The sequence below is a fragment of the Acartia tonsa genome, chromosome 2 (genome assembly GCF_053477335.1).
Source record: "Acartia tonsa isolate MP-2025a chromosome 2, ASM5347733v1, whole genome shotgun sequence".
Classification (NCBI taxonomy): domain Eukaryota; kingdom Metazoa; phylum Arthropoda; class Copepoda; order Calanoida; family Acartiidae; genus Acartia; species Acartia tonsa.
In genome coordinates this window covers 6,315,795-6,333,439 of record NC_137261.1, presented here as the reverse complement: position 1 = coordinate 6,333,439, position 17,645 = coordinate 6,315,795, and the positions used below count along the sequence as shown (strand labels likewise).

At 30.4% G+C, this 17,645-nt stretch overlaps 1 protein-coding gene across 1 annotated transcript in view; it reads right to left on the bottom strand.

The window, feature by feature from the left end:
• The window catches only part of LOC145335154 (uncharacterized), a 97,192-nt gene that overhangs the window by 22,580 nt on the left and 56,967 nt on the right, over window positions 1-17,645 (bottom strand). Inside the window, exons 19-20 of the mRNA XM_080180889.1 lie at window positions 2,813-2,914; window positions 367-491 (exon numbers count right to left, since the gene is read on the bottom strand). Of these exons, the coding sequence (XP_080037015.1) occupies window positions 367-491; window positions 2,813-2,914 (227 nt within the window). The remainder of the gene's footprint in view (window positions 1-366; window positions 492-2,812; window positions 2,915-17,645) is intronic.

Here is a 17,645-nt window from a genome sequence, read left to right as displayed (position 1 = left end):
TTTGGTTTTCTTATGTTTTTTTTGATCGAGGTGAATCAGGTGGTTGCAGAAAAACAAGGACGATTCTTTTCAAGATTATTCTTATAGAAAATGAGAAGAAAGGAGGTAGATCGAAACGAAATTTTTGAAAATATCTTATTTTATGTTTATCTTTGCCCTTAATGATAGGAGTCCGCTGGGTTATAGACCCTTCCCAGGGCTAGGATCATGTACTTAAAAAAAAGAAGAGAGGGGAGATCAGTTGTTCAAAAATTTGTTTAAGTTACAGCACTCACTAACCCATTATGACTCCCATGAACCAAACTAAAATAAACATTCCTCAAACAAAGCACCAGAAAAAGATAAGATAGTTAGATAGATAGATACCTTGAAAATCTTTCCTTGCTGCCGAGATGTTAGTAACAATGCTGGCAATATAGCCAAGGACGGTGGCGAAGGTCATGAGGCCAACTAGAAGCTGGAATATCACGTACACTAGCTGACTTTTTGTCCTGAAAAATAAAATTATAAATAATTAAAATCAGTTTTTATTTTGTAAAAGCCAAATTTGTTACAGAAATGTTAGGTTATTTGTGACTTTTAAGTTATTTTTTTATCTAACAATTTTAGGATTCTGTCTTTAGACATAAATCTAAATTTACCAAAAGTTACATGTAAAAGGAATGAAAACATTCAAAAAAGCGAAGCGAAGGTATACACAAATATGGAGTAGCAACGTATTTATTATTAACACTATTAGAAGTGTGAAAAAAGTCAGGTTTAAAAAATGGATATACAGACTTCCTGGTAATTGTTATAGAGTTGATACGCTTCTAAATTGTAACAGGATTCTCTTGCCAAGATGTTATCTATAGAATAATTCTAACATTAACGATAAGAGCTATTTGTTACGGACGTACGGACGGTCCAACGATAATTGTAGAAGAGCTTCGCTGTAGAAAATATAAATTTTCTCATTTATAAATTGCATGATAAATGATTGATTAGATATTACAATACACATAGCGACTCTGAAATAATTATTAATTCAATTATAGAGTTGATGGTGTTATATCACTGATGAGGGGATAAGACCATTAAAGATTTATATTCATTTTAATAAAAGAAAGTAATAATATTTAAGCTAACTCATAAGAATATTTTTTGTTTTATTTCTATTTTTTAAACTAATCATACAGAAGGTTCTTTTTAGTAAAAATAACAATTGTAAAATAAATTATCACCATGACAAGACATGCTTTGTTTTTATACATTTCAAAATTATTGTCATTTACACTGTTTGCACATAACAAATGTTTTGCTGTCATTGTTTTGTTATCAAGGATGACAACAAGTTAAAAAGTAGCGAAACAAAAAAAAATGGATTGACAAACAGACAATCAGACAAACAGAGAAAGAAGGGCTTTAGAATATCTATAATACAAAGTAGCTTGATGTCTGTCCGTCTGTCCGTCTGTCCGTCTGTCTGTCTGTCCGTCTGTCTGTCCCTTAAGATCTCGGTAACCACTGAACCGATTGGATTCTACTCTTCAGGGTATATACCTACTGGTCCTGTGGTGGTTTTAGGCTTTTTTCTTGGGGAGTGGGACACCCCCAACCCCCCAAAAAAACAAAAAAATCCCCCCCCTATTTTTTTTTTTTTTTTTTTTTTTTTTTTTGCCGAAGATTTCCTAGGTCCTTTATTTTTTTTTTGCAAAAGATTTCCTAGGTCCTTTTTTTTTTTGCAGAAGATTTCCTAGGTCCTTTATTTTTTTTGCAGAAGATTTCCTTGGTCCTTTTACGAATTTCACCTCAATTTTTTTTTGATCACCTCTTGGGGCAAAGCCCCTAGAGGCTAGGGGCGAAGCCGCTAGTAATATATAAAGAATGATAAAAAATAAAAAAAAACTTTATCACAAATGTTTTTATTTTTTTGTTGCATGACCCATGGACTGGCATTCTAAGTAGGTTTTATATTAAATACTTTTTGGAATCTAGAACCTTCACAAAAATAAGTAATCTTTAATAACCGCAGAAACATTCAAACATATGTGAAAATCGGAAATCATACTATTTGTCCTTTAACAACAACTGAGTAAAAAACGCGTTACGGACGGACGGACGGACAGACAAAATGAATTATAGAGTAGCTTCATTAATAATGTCTATATTAAAAATTATACAGTGTAATTTAGTTTGAAATGTTTGTATTTATTAACATTTTAACTGATTTTATGTTTTAGTCAAGAAAATTTGCCAATAAAAGATTTTTTTAAAAGTAATATTTTCTATGTTGTAGGTGATTAAAAAGGCTATTTATTTAATGTAGATTTTTATTTTCTGAAGAAAAAAAATATTTAGGTAAATAATTTTAATAATAATTCACAATACTTTATAGATATTCCTAGCAACATATATGAATATCTGCTGCTTCTTATATAAAATTATATATCAAGACAGAATTATGACAAAAGTGGTTAAAATCAGTTTATTTTTGCATTTTATTTACCATCTGAAATACAAGAATAGTTATTTATCTCATCGTATTATAAACAGCTTTCCTTGGATATTAAAACCAATGTCGTTAGCCCAAAGGGCCGAAGGCCGAGGTTGACAAAACTAATATCAATTTTATGATTTTTATTTTGATACTCCGGGAAAATTATCTGTAATCCAACAGATATTAAACGGTTTCCAAGCCATACTGTTATAGTTATTTTATCCTCTCGACTTATCTAAAACTAAATTATTTTTTTTGAATAATTTTGCTTGGTTATGTATCTTTTGTATTTTGCAGCGAAAATCCCCTAGGTACTACAAATTTAATATTTACCTGGGATGTGGCAGGTTGCCTATGGTTGTCATGGCCAGAACAGTCCAGTAATAACTCAACAGGTACAGTTCTCCGATATCAGAGGGAGGGGGAGCCTCACTGATATATCAATTAATCAATCAACAATTTTTATTGAAATTAACATTTTCAAGCTTATTTTTATTATTGAATTTTAAAAAAAATCTTAAATAATATTTTTAAGATAAAAGAATCATTAAATCTAATTAAAAAGGAACAGCAAAGATCCAAAGATGCATAATGAGCACACAACTCCCGCAAACTTGCTAAGACGCCCAATTTTACGCGCATTTTCTTACCATGCGCAAATTATGCATTTATTATAGCAATTTAGACTATTAACTTCAGGTTTAGGTAGCATCATTTTCAACCCAGAAAAATAAATGCAGATCTTTTTTTACTGATTTGTAAAAATATTATTTTTCTATGCCATTTCAAGTGAATTATTAAAAAGAAACATAATATTTTTGTCAAAGTACATAAACTTTCAGAAATTAAGGTTGATAGAAAATATGTAAATTCTTCTTAATTGAAAATTCAAACAGATTCAAATTCTGTATTGTTTAGACTGAAATTAATTGTATGAAGATTAAATTTACTTCATTTACCCATCCCCTAATCTCTGGTAGAAGATGCACTTCACTTTGTACTAAGACTGGTTGTGTGTGTGTGTGTGTGTATGTCGTAATAGAATTATTTAGATCAACATGTCAGTGGAACCAAGTAAACAAATTTATTCTCAACAAATTGTGCCACTTTTTTATCCTCTATATTTTTTTTTTGGGGGGGGGGGAGGGGGGAGGGTAGCAGCTGCTCTATAATTGCATATATTTAATGTCCATCCTTCCGTCCGTCCGAAAAGACTAGTTAAAAGGAATAGTTAGAGTGGGAGGGGGGGGGGGGGGGGGATACTCAAATTTTCAAAATTGAAAAAAAAATTCTAAGAGGATATTACCCATTTTTTTTTCTGAGAAGATTTATATGAACTACAAGCGTTTATCTTTACAACTATCATCTGTCCATAATATTAATGATTTTTTCTGTTACCTGGAATAAAAATTGTCTTGTCTAATATATCCCGTACATAATTTATAGATGCAAAATAAGGTTCCAATCTAAAAACTGTAAATACTAGCTATAATTTACCAATTCATTCGGATCTTGGACAAAGTAGCTTCGGACAAAGTAGCTTCGGACAAAGTAGCTTCAGGACAAAGTAGCTTCAGGACAAAGTAGCTTCAGGACATTTACTTAAGAAAAGTAGCTTCCTAAGAAAAATAGTCTCCAGTATGGCCGGAGCGCTCGGCCCCCTGGCCTGCCTAGCCGCGGGCGCTCGGCCCCCTAGCCTATAACCTAACCTAACCTAACCTATGTTAGCCTCAGAACATTTATTTAAGAAAAATATCATCAACTGATAATACATAGGTGGTTTAGCATTTTGTGGATTTTGAAAAAAGTGGTTGATAGATTATTACAATTTTTAATATTGTTTTTACAAGTTTTAATAATGTTTTTACAATTTTTTGGTTAGGTTAGGTTAGGTTATAGGCTAGGGGGCCGAGCGCTGCGGCCTTGACCTTTATTAACAGTGGAGGCTACTTTCCTTAGGAGGCTACTTTGTCCTGAAGCTACTTTGTCCTGAAACTACTTCGTCCGAAGCTACTTTGTCTGAAGCTACTTTGTCCGAAGCTACTTTGTCCAAGATCCGTTCATTCTGCTGTTGTTGATTGTTTTAACTTTCATGAGCTTCCCTACAGATGAAGAGTGTCATCCTTTTCCTAATCTAAATATGTCACAGCATAAATGAATAAAATGTTGTTTTTCTTTGCTAGATTGCATTAGCATTTTACAAATATATCTTAGATGGAAAAGTCTCTAAATTCATCAGTTTGTCCAATAAGATCTTGAAACGGCTGAAACGAAAGATAACCAATTTTTTGTTGTTAACTTCATTAAAGAAAATTAGGGAAAAGCTTCTTGAAAATAAGGGCTGTGCTTCTTATCCTATGTAGAGTAGTAATTTATGTTTGTTCAGTCCATTAATATCTCACTAACCTCTAAATAGATTAAGTTCTTTTCTTTTAAAAGATGCTTTTTTAGAATATTTCAACCAAATTAAGGTGTAGGGTTGGGTTTAGGCTATCTTAGATGCTTTAGATACTATGGAAGGGTAAAAAAGTAGCATTTCTCAAATGTACCAAATGTCCAATCAAACAATAAAGATGAATAATAATCAGGTAATGTATCTTATTTACCAAGTTGAAGCTAAAAAAAATTACACAAATTAGATTCTTCAATGCAAATACTGCATTTTGACACAAATTTTGTTACATAATACACAAGAGACAAATTAGTCCTTGCTCCAGAAAAAAACTAACAATTTCTTCATTTCTTGTTTCTTCTTCTTCAACTTTTTTAGGTGCAAAGTTACTATATAATCAATTAGTTTATCCCATTGTCTGTACAACTGTCCGTTTCAATTAGACTTTCGATTATTCGGTGATTTACTTGGCTATTACATGAGATAGACTTGTTAAACTTCTTGTGACTTCTATGAATCATTTTATCCATGTTTGTCTGTCCTTTACATTTTAAAAATATTTTTTTTACTTTCCTCTCTACTCCGCTAATTATGGATGCTATCCTCCTTGTGTGTACAAACCTCAAGTTTTAATTATTATATACACATGAGAGAAATATAGGTAAAAAGAAAAGAATTCTACAATACTAAGTAAAACAATGTCTTTTCGTCCGTCTGTCTCTCTATGACTAATTTATGTTTTTGTAAAAAGAGGTTAAGAAGAAACTACATACCAATTACAAGTTTAAATCTATTAAAATATCAAATCTAAGGATCCTCTAAGATAGCTGAAAACCTTCTTGGGATGGGACCTTGAGAAAACGAAATTTATATATCAACTATATCATTTGATTTTAAAAGATACAATTACAATATTACATCCTAAAAATGAATGAAAATATTTTGCTTGTGACATATTTGTAAATTTTATTGAGTAAATGAATGAGCATGACGTCACACCTACTTCATATACTTAAGCACACCAAAAGAATAAATTAGAGTAAATCTAGGTTTGAGGAATAATTAGTTGTTCTAAAAAAGCATATTTCTATTTTTTGGTTTTAACATCATTCAGATTAGTAGTAGGAACCATTAACTTCTTCTTTTAATTTCAATAGGGTGTTTCAAGAGATATGCGTTTTTAAAAATCTTAATTATACATAGAAAATAAAACAATTATATAATATGCTTTATATATTTGGAAAACCTGTTGTGGGACATTTAAGTTTCAAATTTTTCAAATTTATTTTTTCAACCAAGCATGCCTTAAAAGCTGATTATTCCATCCACCTTAATTTTTAAGATTTATGGATTTAAAGGTTGTGGAAAAAAAATGCGCACATTTTTAAAATTAAAATTGTGCGGCTTGAACTATTAGTAGAAAAACATTATACACACCGTTAGAATCGAAATAAACTCTAGTTTTTGGAAATATAAGAACTAATTTTGTGCTATTTGTAGTTTTTGTGAGGAAAAGGTTAATGGTATAGATAACGTTTTTTACTAATAATACAAGCCACGCAATTTGAATTTTAAAAATGTGTGCATTTAATGCACAACTTGTAAATCTTTTTTTATCCCCTCATAAAAGGTATGGCCTTAGAAAAACATCCATTTCACCAAAATTTAGTTGACTTTGAACGTTAGGAAAAGTTAGAATTCTTAAGTTATTTACATTAAATATTAAAATGTAGACCCCTATCTATTTATTCTTGAATTTGAGTGGGTACAAATAGTAAAATCTCTGTTTGATATTTATATGCAGGCTCATCTTAGAGTAAGTAATAAAAGAGTAAATAAAGTAGTTATGACAGGAGAAAGAGAATTAGCATTAGATTTGAAATTGATTTTTTTAACATTTGAATATAGGATTATTTTAAAAAGAATTCCTTTCAATAAAGAGTAAAAGGAACAATTTGGCCAGAACTAAACTACAGAAAGTAAGAAAAATATTTCATATTTGCCTTACAAATAAATGATAAGGTTTTTCATCCTCTTATCTTACTTTATATGTGGGCAAGGCTCAAAATTTAAATTCATGAAAACAAATTTTGCAAGAGAGAATTTATTTACAAGGGGAATAGCAATGAATAATTATTCTAGTGCTCACCAGAGTCCTTCACACTTTTTACATCAAATTTTATTTTACAATTCCAGAGATTTTAACCAATTTTATATTGAATAATTGAGACATGTGAATGCTATAGATGGGAAGTTTGATAGATTGTCCTTGAACTAGAGTTCTTTAACTAATTTTGATCTGCAATAGCTTTTAAATTGATAAATAGGATATTATTAAGGTACTTTCCCTAAAAGTGCCTAGCAAGCACTTACTTTTGAATTAAATTGAAGGGGGGGGGGGGGGGTATATTCTGTTATTTATGCCCCAAACCTGCAGGAGGGCCTAACTCTGAAGGGCAAAAATGTACCTAATTTAACATTACAATACATAAAGAAAAAATTACCCCTGCCCCCTTATTTTGAATTTATTTCAAATCAAGGGGTTGGGGATTTCTGTGCTCAAATAGGCACCTTAAGAGAAAGCACCGATAATAGTAATGCTGCTTTAATAATTATTAATGTATATCAAAGTATTATGCGCATATCTTAAATATGAAATAATGAAATATTTGTGTTTATTAGGAAGCTTACTATTGGCCTTATAGAAATGAACCTAAAGAGAACCACATCTTACATCCAAAGGCTTCTAGCAAGAAATAAGGATACCTTAACCAAATCTTTGCTTACAGTTTAAGTCTTGAGAAATTCTTGCGGCTATGCCTCTAGTGTAATTGGGCTCTATATTCAATGTAATAGTGTTATGTAGGGGGCTGAATGATAGCAAATAAGTTTACCCGGAACCATGTGTCTAAAAATTTAAAAAATAGTTCTGTAGTAAATAAATTTTAAGCTTAACTTGCTTCTTTTTATGATAGGATTTTTACTCTTGAAATAGAATACTTATTTTTTTTGTAAATAAGATAAACTCTAGATCAAATTTGAAATGGTCACATCAGTGTATGTACAGTTTTTATCTTGAAATGAAAGAAATTCATGAATTTGATTTCAAAGAACAAAGAGAAATTTTGCAATTCCTTTTGTAATTCTATCAAATATTTATCTCAAGTCTTGAAATGTTACTAGATTTTTTAAAAATCTGGTTATGTGAAAACATAGTCATACCTACTCAAATGACTTTACTTTATCCTTGCACTAGCGGCTTCGCCCCTAGCCTCTAAGGGGCTTTGCCCCAAGAGGTTTAATCAAACCAATTTTTTATATTTTAGATTTAAAGAAAAATTAAAAATTTTTTTTGGGGGGGAGAAATCTTTTTTTTTGGGGGGGTAGTCGACCCCACTATTTTAATTTTAGTTATAAAAAGAAAAAAAAAATTGAGGGGGGGGGGTATTTTTATTTTTTGGGGGGTTCGGGGTGTCCCACTCCCCAAGAAAATAGTTATAAACATTCCCGGGACCTATAAGAATCTACCCTGTAAAGGAGAACCCGATCAGTTCAGCAGTTAGCGAGATCCTTCGCTACAAACAAACCGACAAACAGACACACAGAACAACAGACAGACATCGTTCTACTTTGTATTACATGTTAATGTTGCTCCACCAATAGTCATGGCTGTCCTTGTGCAACAACAAATTTTTAGAAAACTTTGAGAACTAGATTAAAATTTGACCAACTCTCTCTCTCTCTCTCTCTCTCTCTCATGCAGGTCTTGTAGTTGTAGTTCTATACTTGTACACTTTGATTTTGTATTAAAAAGTTTTATTTGAGTGGTCCTGTGGTGCTTTGGGAGAGTTGAATGGGAATCAGCTATTTTGGCAGGGGTAAATGAACAAAAATCTCGCCCCAATTTAACCCTTTGGTATATTTTAATCTAAACAATGAATAAATACGTTGGGGTAAACTGGATTTACTCATCTTCTACTGGTGAAAGATGTATGATTTAAAAAAAAATTATTAACGACAATCAATATTGTTTGTCCTATAATTGTATGATTCTATGAGTGAATATAATTATATGGTTAAATCTGTTGACCAACAAGTATCTGTATCCGCCCATATCTTAAATGTTCCTGACTATGATATTTAATATACATAACTTTTTACTGGTTTTGATTCTTTGATTTACCTCTTGCCTCTAGGGCGGCGCCCCAAGGGAAAACATGTAAGAAGGAAAAGTTTTCAATATTTCTATGATTCTGGTTTCTCTTAGTTGAACACTCTTTAAAGTGAAAATGACAATTAAACATTATGTATACTGTGAAAACAGTCCAATCACCTCCTTATTGTTTTGGCAAATAGATAAAGCGGAGCTAAATTGTTACACATTATTTTCTATGTAGTATGCAAAAAAGTTTTTTTTTACCAATGTGTACAGAATTCCTCCCAGGAATTGTCTATTACATTTTTGGGGGAAATTTTATGTTACACATTATTTTCTATGTAGTGTGCAAAAAAGTTTTAACATGTTATTTTGTATAACCACCTCTTACCTTGCTAAAATATCATGCTGTATGTGAGGGGTAAATATGATAAATATTTTCATACTAATATATTCTAAATAAAGTAAATCTTTAAATATTTAGTAGTAATAGAATAATTCTATGCAAAAATATTTTTTATATATTTTTGCAAAGTTTATCCTTTATTATGCAGTCTGGCTAAACTTGTGTGCAAGACAAAAGAGAGAGTGGGGGGGGGGGTAAGTAGAGTGGGTTGGAGAGAGAACCAGGATCTAGCCATGAGAAGAATGCCACTACGCAGTCTAGGCCTAACTTTTATAAAGATCAGACATGCCTAGCTCTAGACCTAACTTTCATAAAGATCAGACATGCCTAGCACTGTCTACATACTGCATAATTTAGACTAAACTTTTAAGTTTAAATATGTTGCTGTATGTAATTGTTATATTCTTATATCAATACTTTTAAATAAATGTTGAAATTATCATACATTGAAGCTTAATCTTCCACAGAATTGAGAATAATATACATAAGGTCTTAGTCTTTCCATTGTGGATAGGATAACAAATAGTTGACTTTATTAAATATTGTCATTGCCCTCTATTCAACAAAAGAGTTGATAGGGCCTAGCTATAATTCTAATTGCTATAAGGGCTAATTTCTTCTATACAGCCCTCCCTGTACTCTGTACAGGTCAACACAACCAGAAGTCATGGGGGCAACTCTATGTGCAATGAGTTGCTTAGAATTATAGCTAATACTAAATAAAATCTTAGGGGGCAATGATATGTCTAAATATAGCAATAGTTATCTAATCAACTCTTATGCTGAGTAGATGACAAAGACAATAATAACAGGTAAATATCTAATCAACTCTTTTGTTGAATAGATGGCAATGACAATAATAACAGGTGGATATCTAATCAACTATTTTGTTGAATAGATGGCAATGACAATAATAACAGGTGGATATCTAATCAACTATTTTGTTGAATAGATGGCAATGACAATAATAACAGGTGGATATCTAATCAACTATTTTGTTGAATAGATGGCAATGACAATAATAACAGGTGGATATCTAATCAACTATTTTGTTGAATAGATGGCAATGACAATAATAACAGGTGGATATCTAATCAACTATTTTGTTGAATAGATGGCAATGACAGTAATAACTAAATATCTAATCAACTCTTTTGTTGAATAGAGGGCAATGACAATATTTAATAAAGTCAACTATTTGTTATCCTATCCACAATGGAAAGACTAAGACCTTATGTATATTATTCTCAATTCTGTGGAAGATTAAGCTTCAATGTATGATAATTTCAACATTTATTTAAAAGTATTGATATAAGAATATAACAATTACATACAGCAACATATTTAAACTTAAAAGTTTAGTCTAAATTATGCAGTATGTAGACAGTGCTAGGCATGTCTGATCTTTATGAAAGTTAGGCCTAGAGCTAGGCATGTCTGATCTTTATAAAAGTTAGGCCTAGACTGCGTAGTGGCATTCTTCTCATGGCTAGATCCTGGTTCTCTCTCCAACCCACTCTACTTACCCCCCCCCCCACTCTCTCTTTTGTCTTGCACACAAGTTTAGCCAGACTGCATAATAAAGGATAAACTTTGCAAAAATATATAAAAAATATTTTTGCATAGAATTATTCTATTACTACTAAATATTTAAAGATTTACTTTATTTAGAATATATTAGTATGAAAATATTTATCATATTTACCCCTCACATACAGCATGATATTTTAGCAAGGTAAGAGGTGGTTATACAAAATAACATGTTAAAACTTTTTTGCACACTACATAGAAAATAATGTGTAACATAAAATTTCCCCCAAAAATGTAATAGACAATTCCTGGGAGGAATTCTGTACACATTGGTAAAAAAAAACTTTTTTGCATACTACATAGAAAATAATGTGTAACATAAAATTTCCCCCAAAAATGTAATAGACAATTCCTGGGAGGAATTCTGTACACATTGGTGAAAAAATTATTATTATTTGTTGATTAAATATAAACCCATCACCTTTTTTTTTTGTTTGGTTATTTTTTCTTCAATTTTTTATACATTATATATCTATTGATACATTTGATACACAATACCTTTTATTATATTAGGATATATGATAAAAAATTTTTTTTATAAAAATTGTAAGAGAATTTTGCAAAACTTTACTACCAAATCTTTTGAATTTGCACTGTTTTACTAAGTATAAAAAGAAATGTGATTTTTTACAAACAAATCTTTTACTGATTCTACATTAGTGTTATTTTTTATTTAAGATAAGGACTAAATTTTATTGCAAAAATAATTTTTAGAAACATTAATACAATTTAAGTATAAAAAGTCTTCTTTTTCACATGTAATTGTTTGTTTACGTAGGAGTTTACTTTGTGTAGCAGATGTTTTTTTTATTTAAAATGAAGGCAATTCAGCTTTAATTAGAAGGTAAAGATTAAAAATCAGGACTAAAAAACCTAAGCAAGTTTGACAAATAGTGTCAGGATAAACAAGAACCCAAGGAAGATAAGAAGCTTTGCATTTAAAACAGAAAACTCCAACCTTACATGAATATTATCAGACCACTTCCACCTGTTCTGTACAATTAGAATCTGGTTCAAGGACTCCAGGTAGTTGTTAAACAGATTTAAATCCAGAAAAAAGCCAGGTATGACCAGAGATGTACTTTTCTTAAGTATCTGCAATCAGTGGGCAAAATAAGTCCACTTGCAGTGCTCCTCTACCTGTTCTTGTACAATAAGAATCCAGATAACTGAAATCAGGTAGATATTTTACAGATTTAAATCCAGAAGAAGAGCCATGTGTGACCAGAGATGTATGTTTTCTTCAGTTTCTGCAATCAGATCACTTGCAGTACTCTTTAACCTGTTCTTGTATAAGAAGAATCCAGTTAAGATAATTGTGGTAGCTGTTATACAGATTTAAATCCACAAGAAGGGTCAGGTATGACCGTTTTTGTACGTCTCCTTCAGTTTCTGCTTTGGGTGGGGTAGGTCTTGCTTTTGGAACCAGTTTGTCAGTTGGGTTGAACTTCTTGCACATATCTCTGTTAGGTAAAATGCTTAGATAATTATGTCCTTTCAATTCAATCATACCTGTGAGTAAAAGCCAATGCCTAAGTCTGCTTTGAATGAATTGTCTTTCTTTGTATTCTTTCTTTTCACTAAACATTTTTATACTACTTTGAATACTACTATATTTCTTACTTACTAGGACTGATTTGAAAACCAAAGAAATACCTCAATATTTCTCTGACTCTCAAAAAAGTCAAAAAAGTACAATTTTAAACAAGTATAATACTAAATTTTCTTTACTAAATAGGTCTAATTTGAAAACCAAAAAAATACCTCAATATTTCTCTGACTCTCAAAAAAGTACAGATTTATCATATTTAAATGTATTTATATATTTTCTGTTATTTTTGATGTTTCTGTGCTTTAAACATTATAAGTTTATTATTAAAAAAAAATATTTTTGCTTTTTAAAAAATATATATATATATATCTATGATTCACTCTAAAAAAATTTTATTACCAATTATTACAAGATTTAAAATTACATAATTATTAAAAGTTAACATGAAATTACAACATCATAATACATTTATACTGCAGTTTCAAAATTTTTACATATTTTATGCTATTGTGATTTTACAATAATATTATGAAATAATTAAAAGTACTTTAACTTTACACATATTTACTGCAGTTTTATAATTTTTACATATGGTGAATCATAAATATAAAAAAAAGTGGATGCTTGTAGAACATTTGATTTATACCTACCTTAATAAGAAATTTGAAAAATAAAAACATCCATAAAATCATTTTGATTGCCAAGGTAGGTATTTCAGGACAATGGCCTGATCCAAAATTAAAACTATTATCTTTTCAAAGATCATATGATTATCAATGAAATTTTCAATAAGAAAATCTTTTTTCAGCAAATATGTAAATTCTTAATAAGTGATGAGATAATCTCATTCATTATTCAAAAGCACATTTAGTAATTTTTACTGTACATTTGAAACCATTAATTTTGAATTATGGTTGCATTAAAATTTATTTTGAAAGTGTGTTATTTTACACTTGAATAGAAAAGAATGATGTTGATCTCCTTCATAAAACATTTTCTTATGTCATCTGTAAATTTGAAGGATGTGATTCTTGTCTAGAGACTGATGATTATTTAATACTTCACTATTCATGAAGAGGGAAATCTCACCCTCTGTTTGAAAAAAAAGCAAAAAAAAATTTTTTAAAGGTATCTCTTAAAAAATTTTTTGAGGTAAAAGAGATATAATAACCATTGCCATAATCTCTCCTGTATAGCAATCTGTTTTGAGTTTGCATAACTGAAAGCATTGCAGGAGATGTTATTTTGACCTCTTGAGATTATAGGCTACACACAGAGTAGCCAAACTCACTTCTATTAAGTCTTTTTTATAAATAATTTAGCATCCTTGTAGGACCTCTTTTTTAAAAAAGGCACACTTTTTATGTGTTTTTTGTTAGCATCCTTTTAGGACCTCTTTTTAAAAAAGGCACACCTTTTAGGTGTTTTTTGTTATGTTTATCCCATTAAGGATATATATTGACCTTTGTTGTAAGGCACATATTTAAATAATTAAAGTTTTAGCTTAAAGAAGTTTTTCAGGTTTAGATACTGAGTGTATTAGGTCTCCTTTGGTTTTGGCATGATGTTCTACTCAATCATAAATCATCATTATCATTGCCAATTATCTCTTATCATTATTTATCTCTTCTTTGTAGAGCATAGGCCATGTACAATGGTTCTCCCAGTTTTCTTTGGATTTTGGCATGACTTAGGCATTGTTGAGCTTTTCTTTTCTATCATCAACTGTCTTCATCCTTGCATCTCTTTTGTAGAGCATAGGCCATGCACAATGGTTCTAAGGCATTGTTAAGAGATGAGATTTTGTCATCACCTCATTATAGCCATTTATCTCTTTTTAGAGCATGGGTCATGCACAATGGTTCTCCAATTTCTTTGGATTCATCTCTTTTTTGTAGAGCATAGGCCATGCACAATGGTTCTAAGGCATTGTTGAGAGATGAGATTTTGTCATCACATCATTATTGCCATTTATCTCTTTTAGAGCATGGGCCATGTACAATGGTTCTCCAATTTCTTTGGATTCATCTCTTTTTTGTAGAGCATAGGCCATGCACAATGGTTCTAAGGCATTGTTGAGAGATGAGATTTTGTCATCACATCAATATTGCCATTTATCTCTTTTTAGAGCATGGGCCATGTACAATGGTTCTCCAATTTCTTTGGATTCATCTCTTTTTTTGTAGAGCATATTCCATGCACAATGGTTCTAAGGCATTGTTGAGAGATGAGATTTTGTCATCACATCATTATTGCCATTTATCTCTTTTAGAGCATGGGCCATGTACAATGGTTCTCCAATTTCTTTGGATTTATCTCTTTTTTGTAGAGCATAGGCCATGCACAATGGTTTTAAGGCATTGTTGAGAGATGATATTTTGTCATCACATCATTATTGCCATTTATCTCTTTTTAGAGCATGGGCCATGTACAATGGTTCTCCAATTTCTTTGGATTTATCTCTTTTTTGTAGAGCATAGGCCATGCACAATGGTTTTTTGCAAGAAAGAAATTTAATATTCCCTTTAAAATTTTTGTTAGGATGTTTTATCCCTGAGGGAGGTAATAGTTTCCCTTTAAATGTATGTACAGTGACAGGGTATCAAATCATATCTATCTCTAAAACAGTTCAATTAAGTGAAAAATAAATATATCAAACTTTCTGTAAAATTATTTGAGAAGGTATCTTTTATACATGAATAAGATACTTTGCTGCATTAAACCAAAATCTTTTTCTTTGATTTTCTTTTCAGCTTCAAATAGTTTTTTCTGTAATATTCTTCAAAGTTTCCTTCATTGACTATGCTCAATTTTTGTTCTAAATTTTTTGGTTGTTTGGTATTTAGATTATCTTTCAAGTAGTATTTCATGTTTTTAATCATAAATCTTTTTATATCTACCCTACTAGGATAATCTTATTTGCCATCGTTGTGAAGCATTTCAAATACTGGTTGTAATGATTTATCCATGTGTTTTTTGCAGTAATAAGATATGTAACGGCACTTTGTTTTTTCTTGCCATGTATCTGGATCAATTTTATCTACAAGGTTCACTATTCTTTCATACTTTTCTAAAAGATTGTGACCTTTCAATTTTAAATTTTCAAGTTCATGTAACACATCATGTTCAGATACAAATAAACCTTCTTTAAGGTAATAGAGGTGATACAAATAGTCTTGAAAATTTAATTTACAAGGTATAATACCCATTTCTGCCATTTTATCCTTCAACTCTTTACCAAGAAATTGGTGTATTATAGTACAATATTCTTGTTGTGAACACATAGAAAATCTTTCCTTAGGAAACTGTCCCAGGAAAGTTGAAATAGAAATATTATCAGATAATTCATATGGCGAGAGCATCTTGAATTGCTTTATTTTGAAACAAACAAGATCTTCATTAAAATTTACCATATCATTTGTAAGGCTAAAATTTTCATTGTTTTTCTTTGATGTAACTGAACTGGTTGCGTTCTCACAAAATGAACTAGTTTTAGGAGGGGCATTTGGCCAACTAGATTCATACAATGTGTCTCTATTTCTTTTGTCTTCTCTTGAATCAGCACTTTTTAGAGGCTTATCTTGTATTTTACAGACACTTTTTTCATATAGTTCTTTCACCAAAGACAACAAAGTTCCATTTGATTGTGTTAATTTTTCATTTAGCATCTTAAGATAATCTAAACTCTCATTAACATTTTTAAAATCATTTTTGATAATAGAGTTTTCAACTTTCAAATTTTTATTTTCTTTGTAAAGTTTGATTGATTTATCTTCTTGCTGAGTTATAATCAGTTCAAAATTTTTAATTTCATCTGTAAGAAGTTTGTTTCTTTCTTCTAGTTTTGCATTTTTGATTTCTAGCCTGATATTTTCAATAAATATCAGTTTTTGGTCATTAAGTGTTATATTATCCCTTTTTGGATGTGTCACTTTTTCTGACTCATTTTCTGGAAAAAAGCTTGGTTTTTTGAAAACATCAGATTTTTTCATTAATCGAAGATGCATTCTACAAGGCACTGATTGATAATTAAAATTATTGACAGTTTTATTTTTACTAAAAACCATCTCATTAATAACAATATGTTTAATATTTAATTGTTTATAAACGTTAAAAAGAACAATTTTATCATTCTTAATATTACCATTTTGACAGTTGAAACATGGAGTTTCAGACACAAAATTTGTACTCTCTTTCACTTCAATGCTTGAATCACATTCAAACATTCCATCAATTATTCTAGGTTTAAGCCCAAGAAAGGTAAGGGTTTTTGTAAACATTTTTGTTAAATGCATGTATATAAAGTATTCTACATAAGAATCAAAAGAACATATAATGTTTGAAACTAGTCTAATAGAAAGATAAAGAATGATTTTATCTTTATTCTTAACATTTCAAATCCTTTTTCATGCTTCCAACTGTTACTTATATCTATAAAAAGGATAGTTTACACTCTACACACACGGAGCTACACACACACAGGCACACCCACAATCTCTCTTCTCTCATTCCTATCCTATGTGCGTCGTCAGGTGTGTTTGAAAACCACTGCCTTTTTAAGTATATATCACAGTGGAAAATAATAAGAAGTTTTAATAATGTATGTAAAATTTTTATCTTAATACCCTTTATTTTTCATGGGGGAAAACTCATATAATTTTCTTTGAAGATTCTAATTTACAAAATATCCAGTTTTATTTCACTGTGTTTCTTGAGTGCAATGTCTTAAACCAATCTTCTCTATAGGTGTATAACAAAAGCACACAATACTCGTTATTTTTCCTTTTCAACTTAAAGACTTGGTTCTTTATAAATGTTAGAGGTGCAGCTACTTTATAGATATAGCTACTATCTAGATTGTTTACAGATATAGGAAGCACAGCTACTCCATTGATTTAAGAAAGAAGCGCAGCTTCTTTATTGCTATAAAAAAAACGCAGCTACTCCATTAATTTAAGAAGTAGAGTTACTTCATTGATTTAAGAAGATTAAACAACTTAAACACTAGCATCTTTATAGATGTTAGAGGTGTAGCTACTTTATAGATTTAATTAGTGCAGGAACTTCATT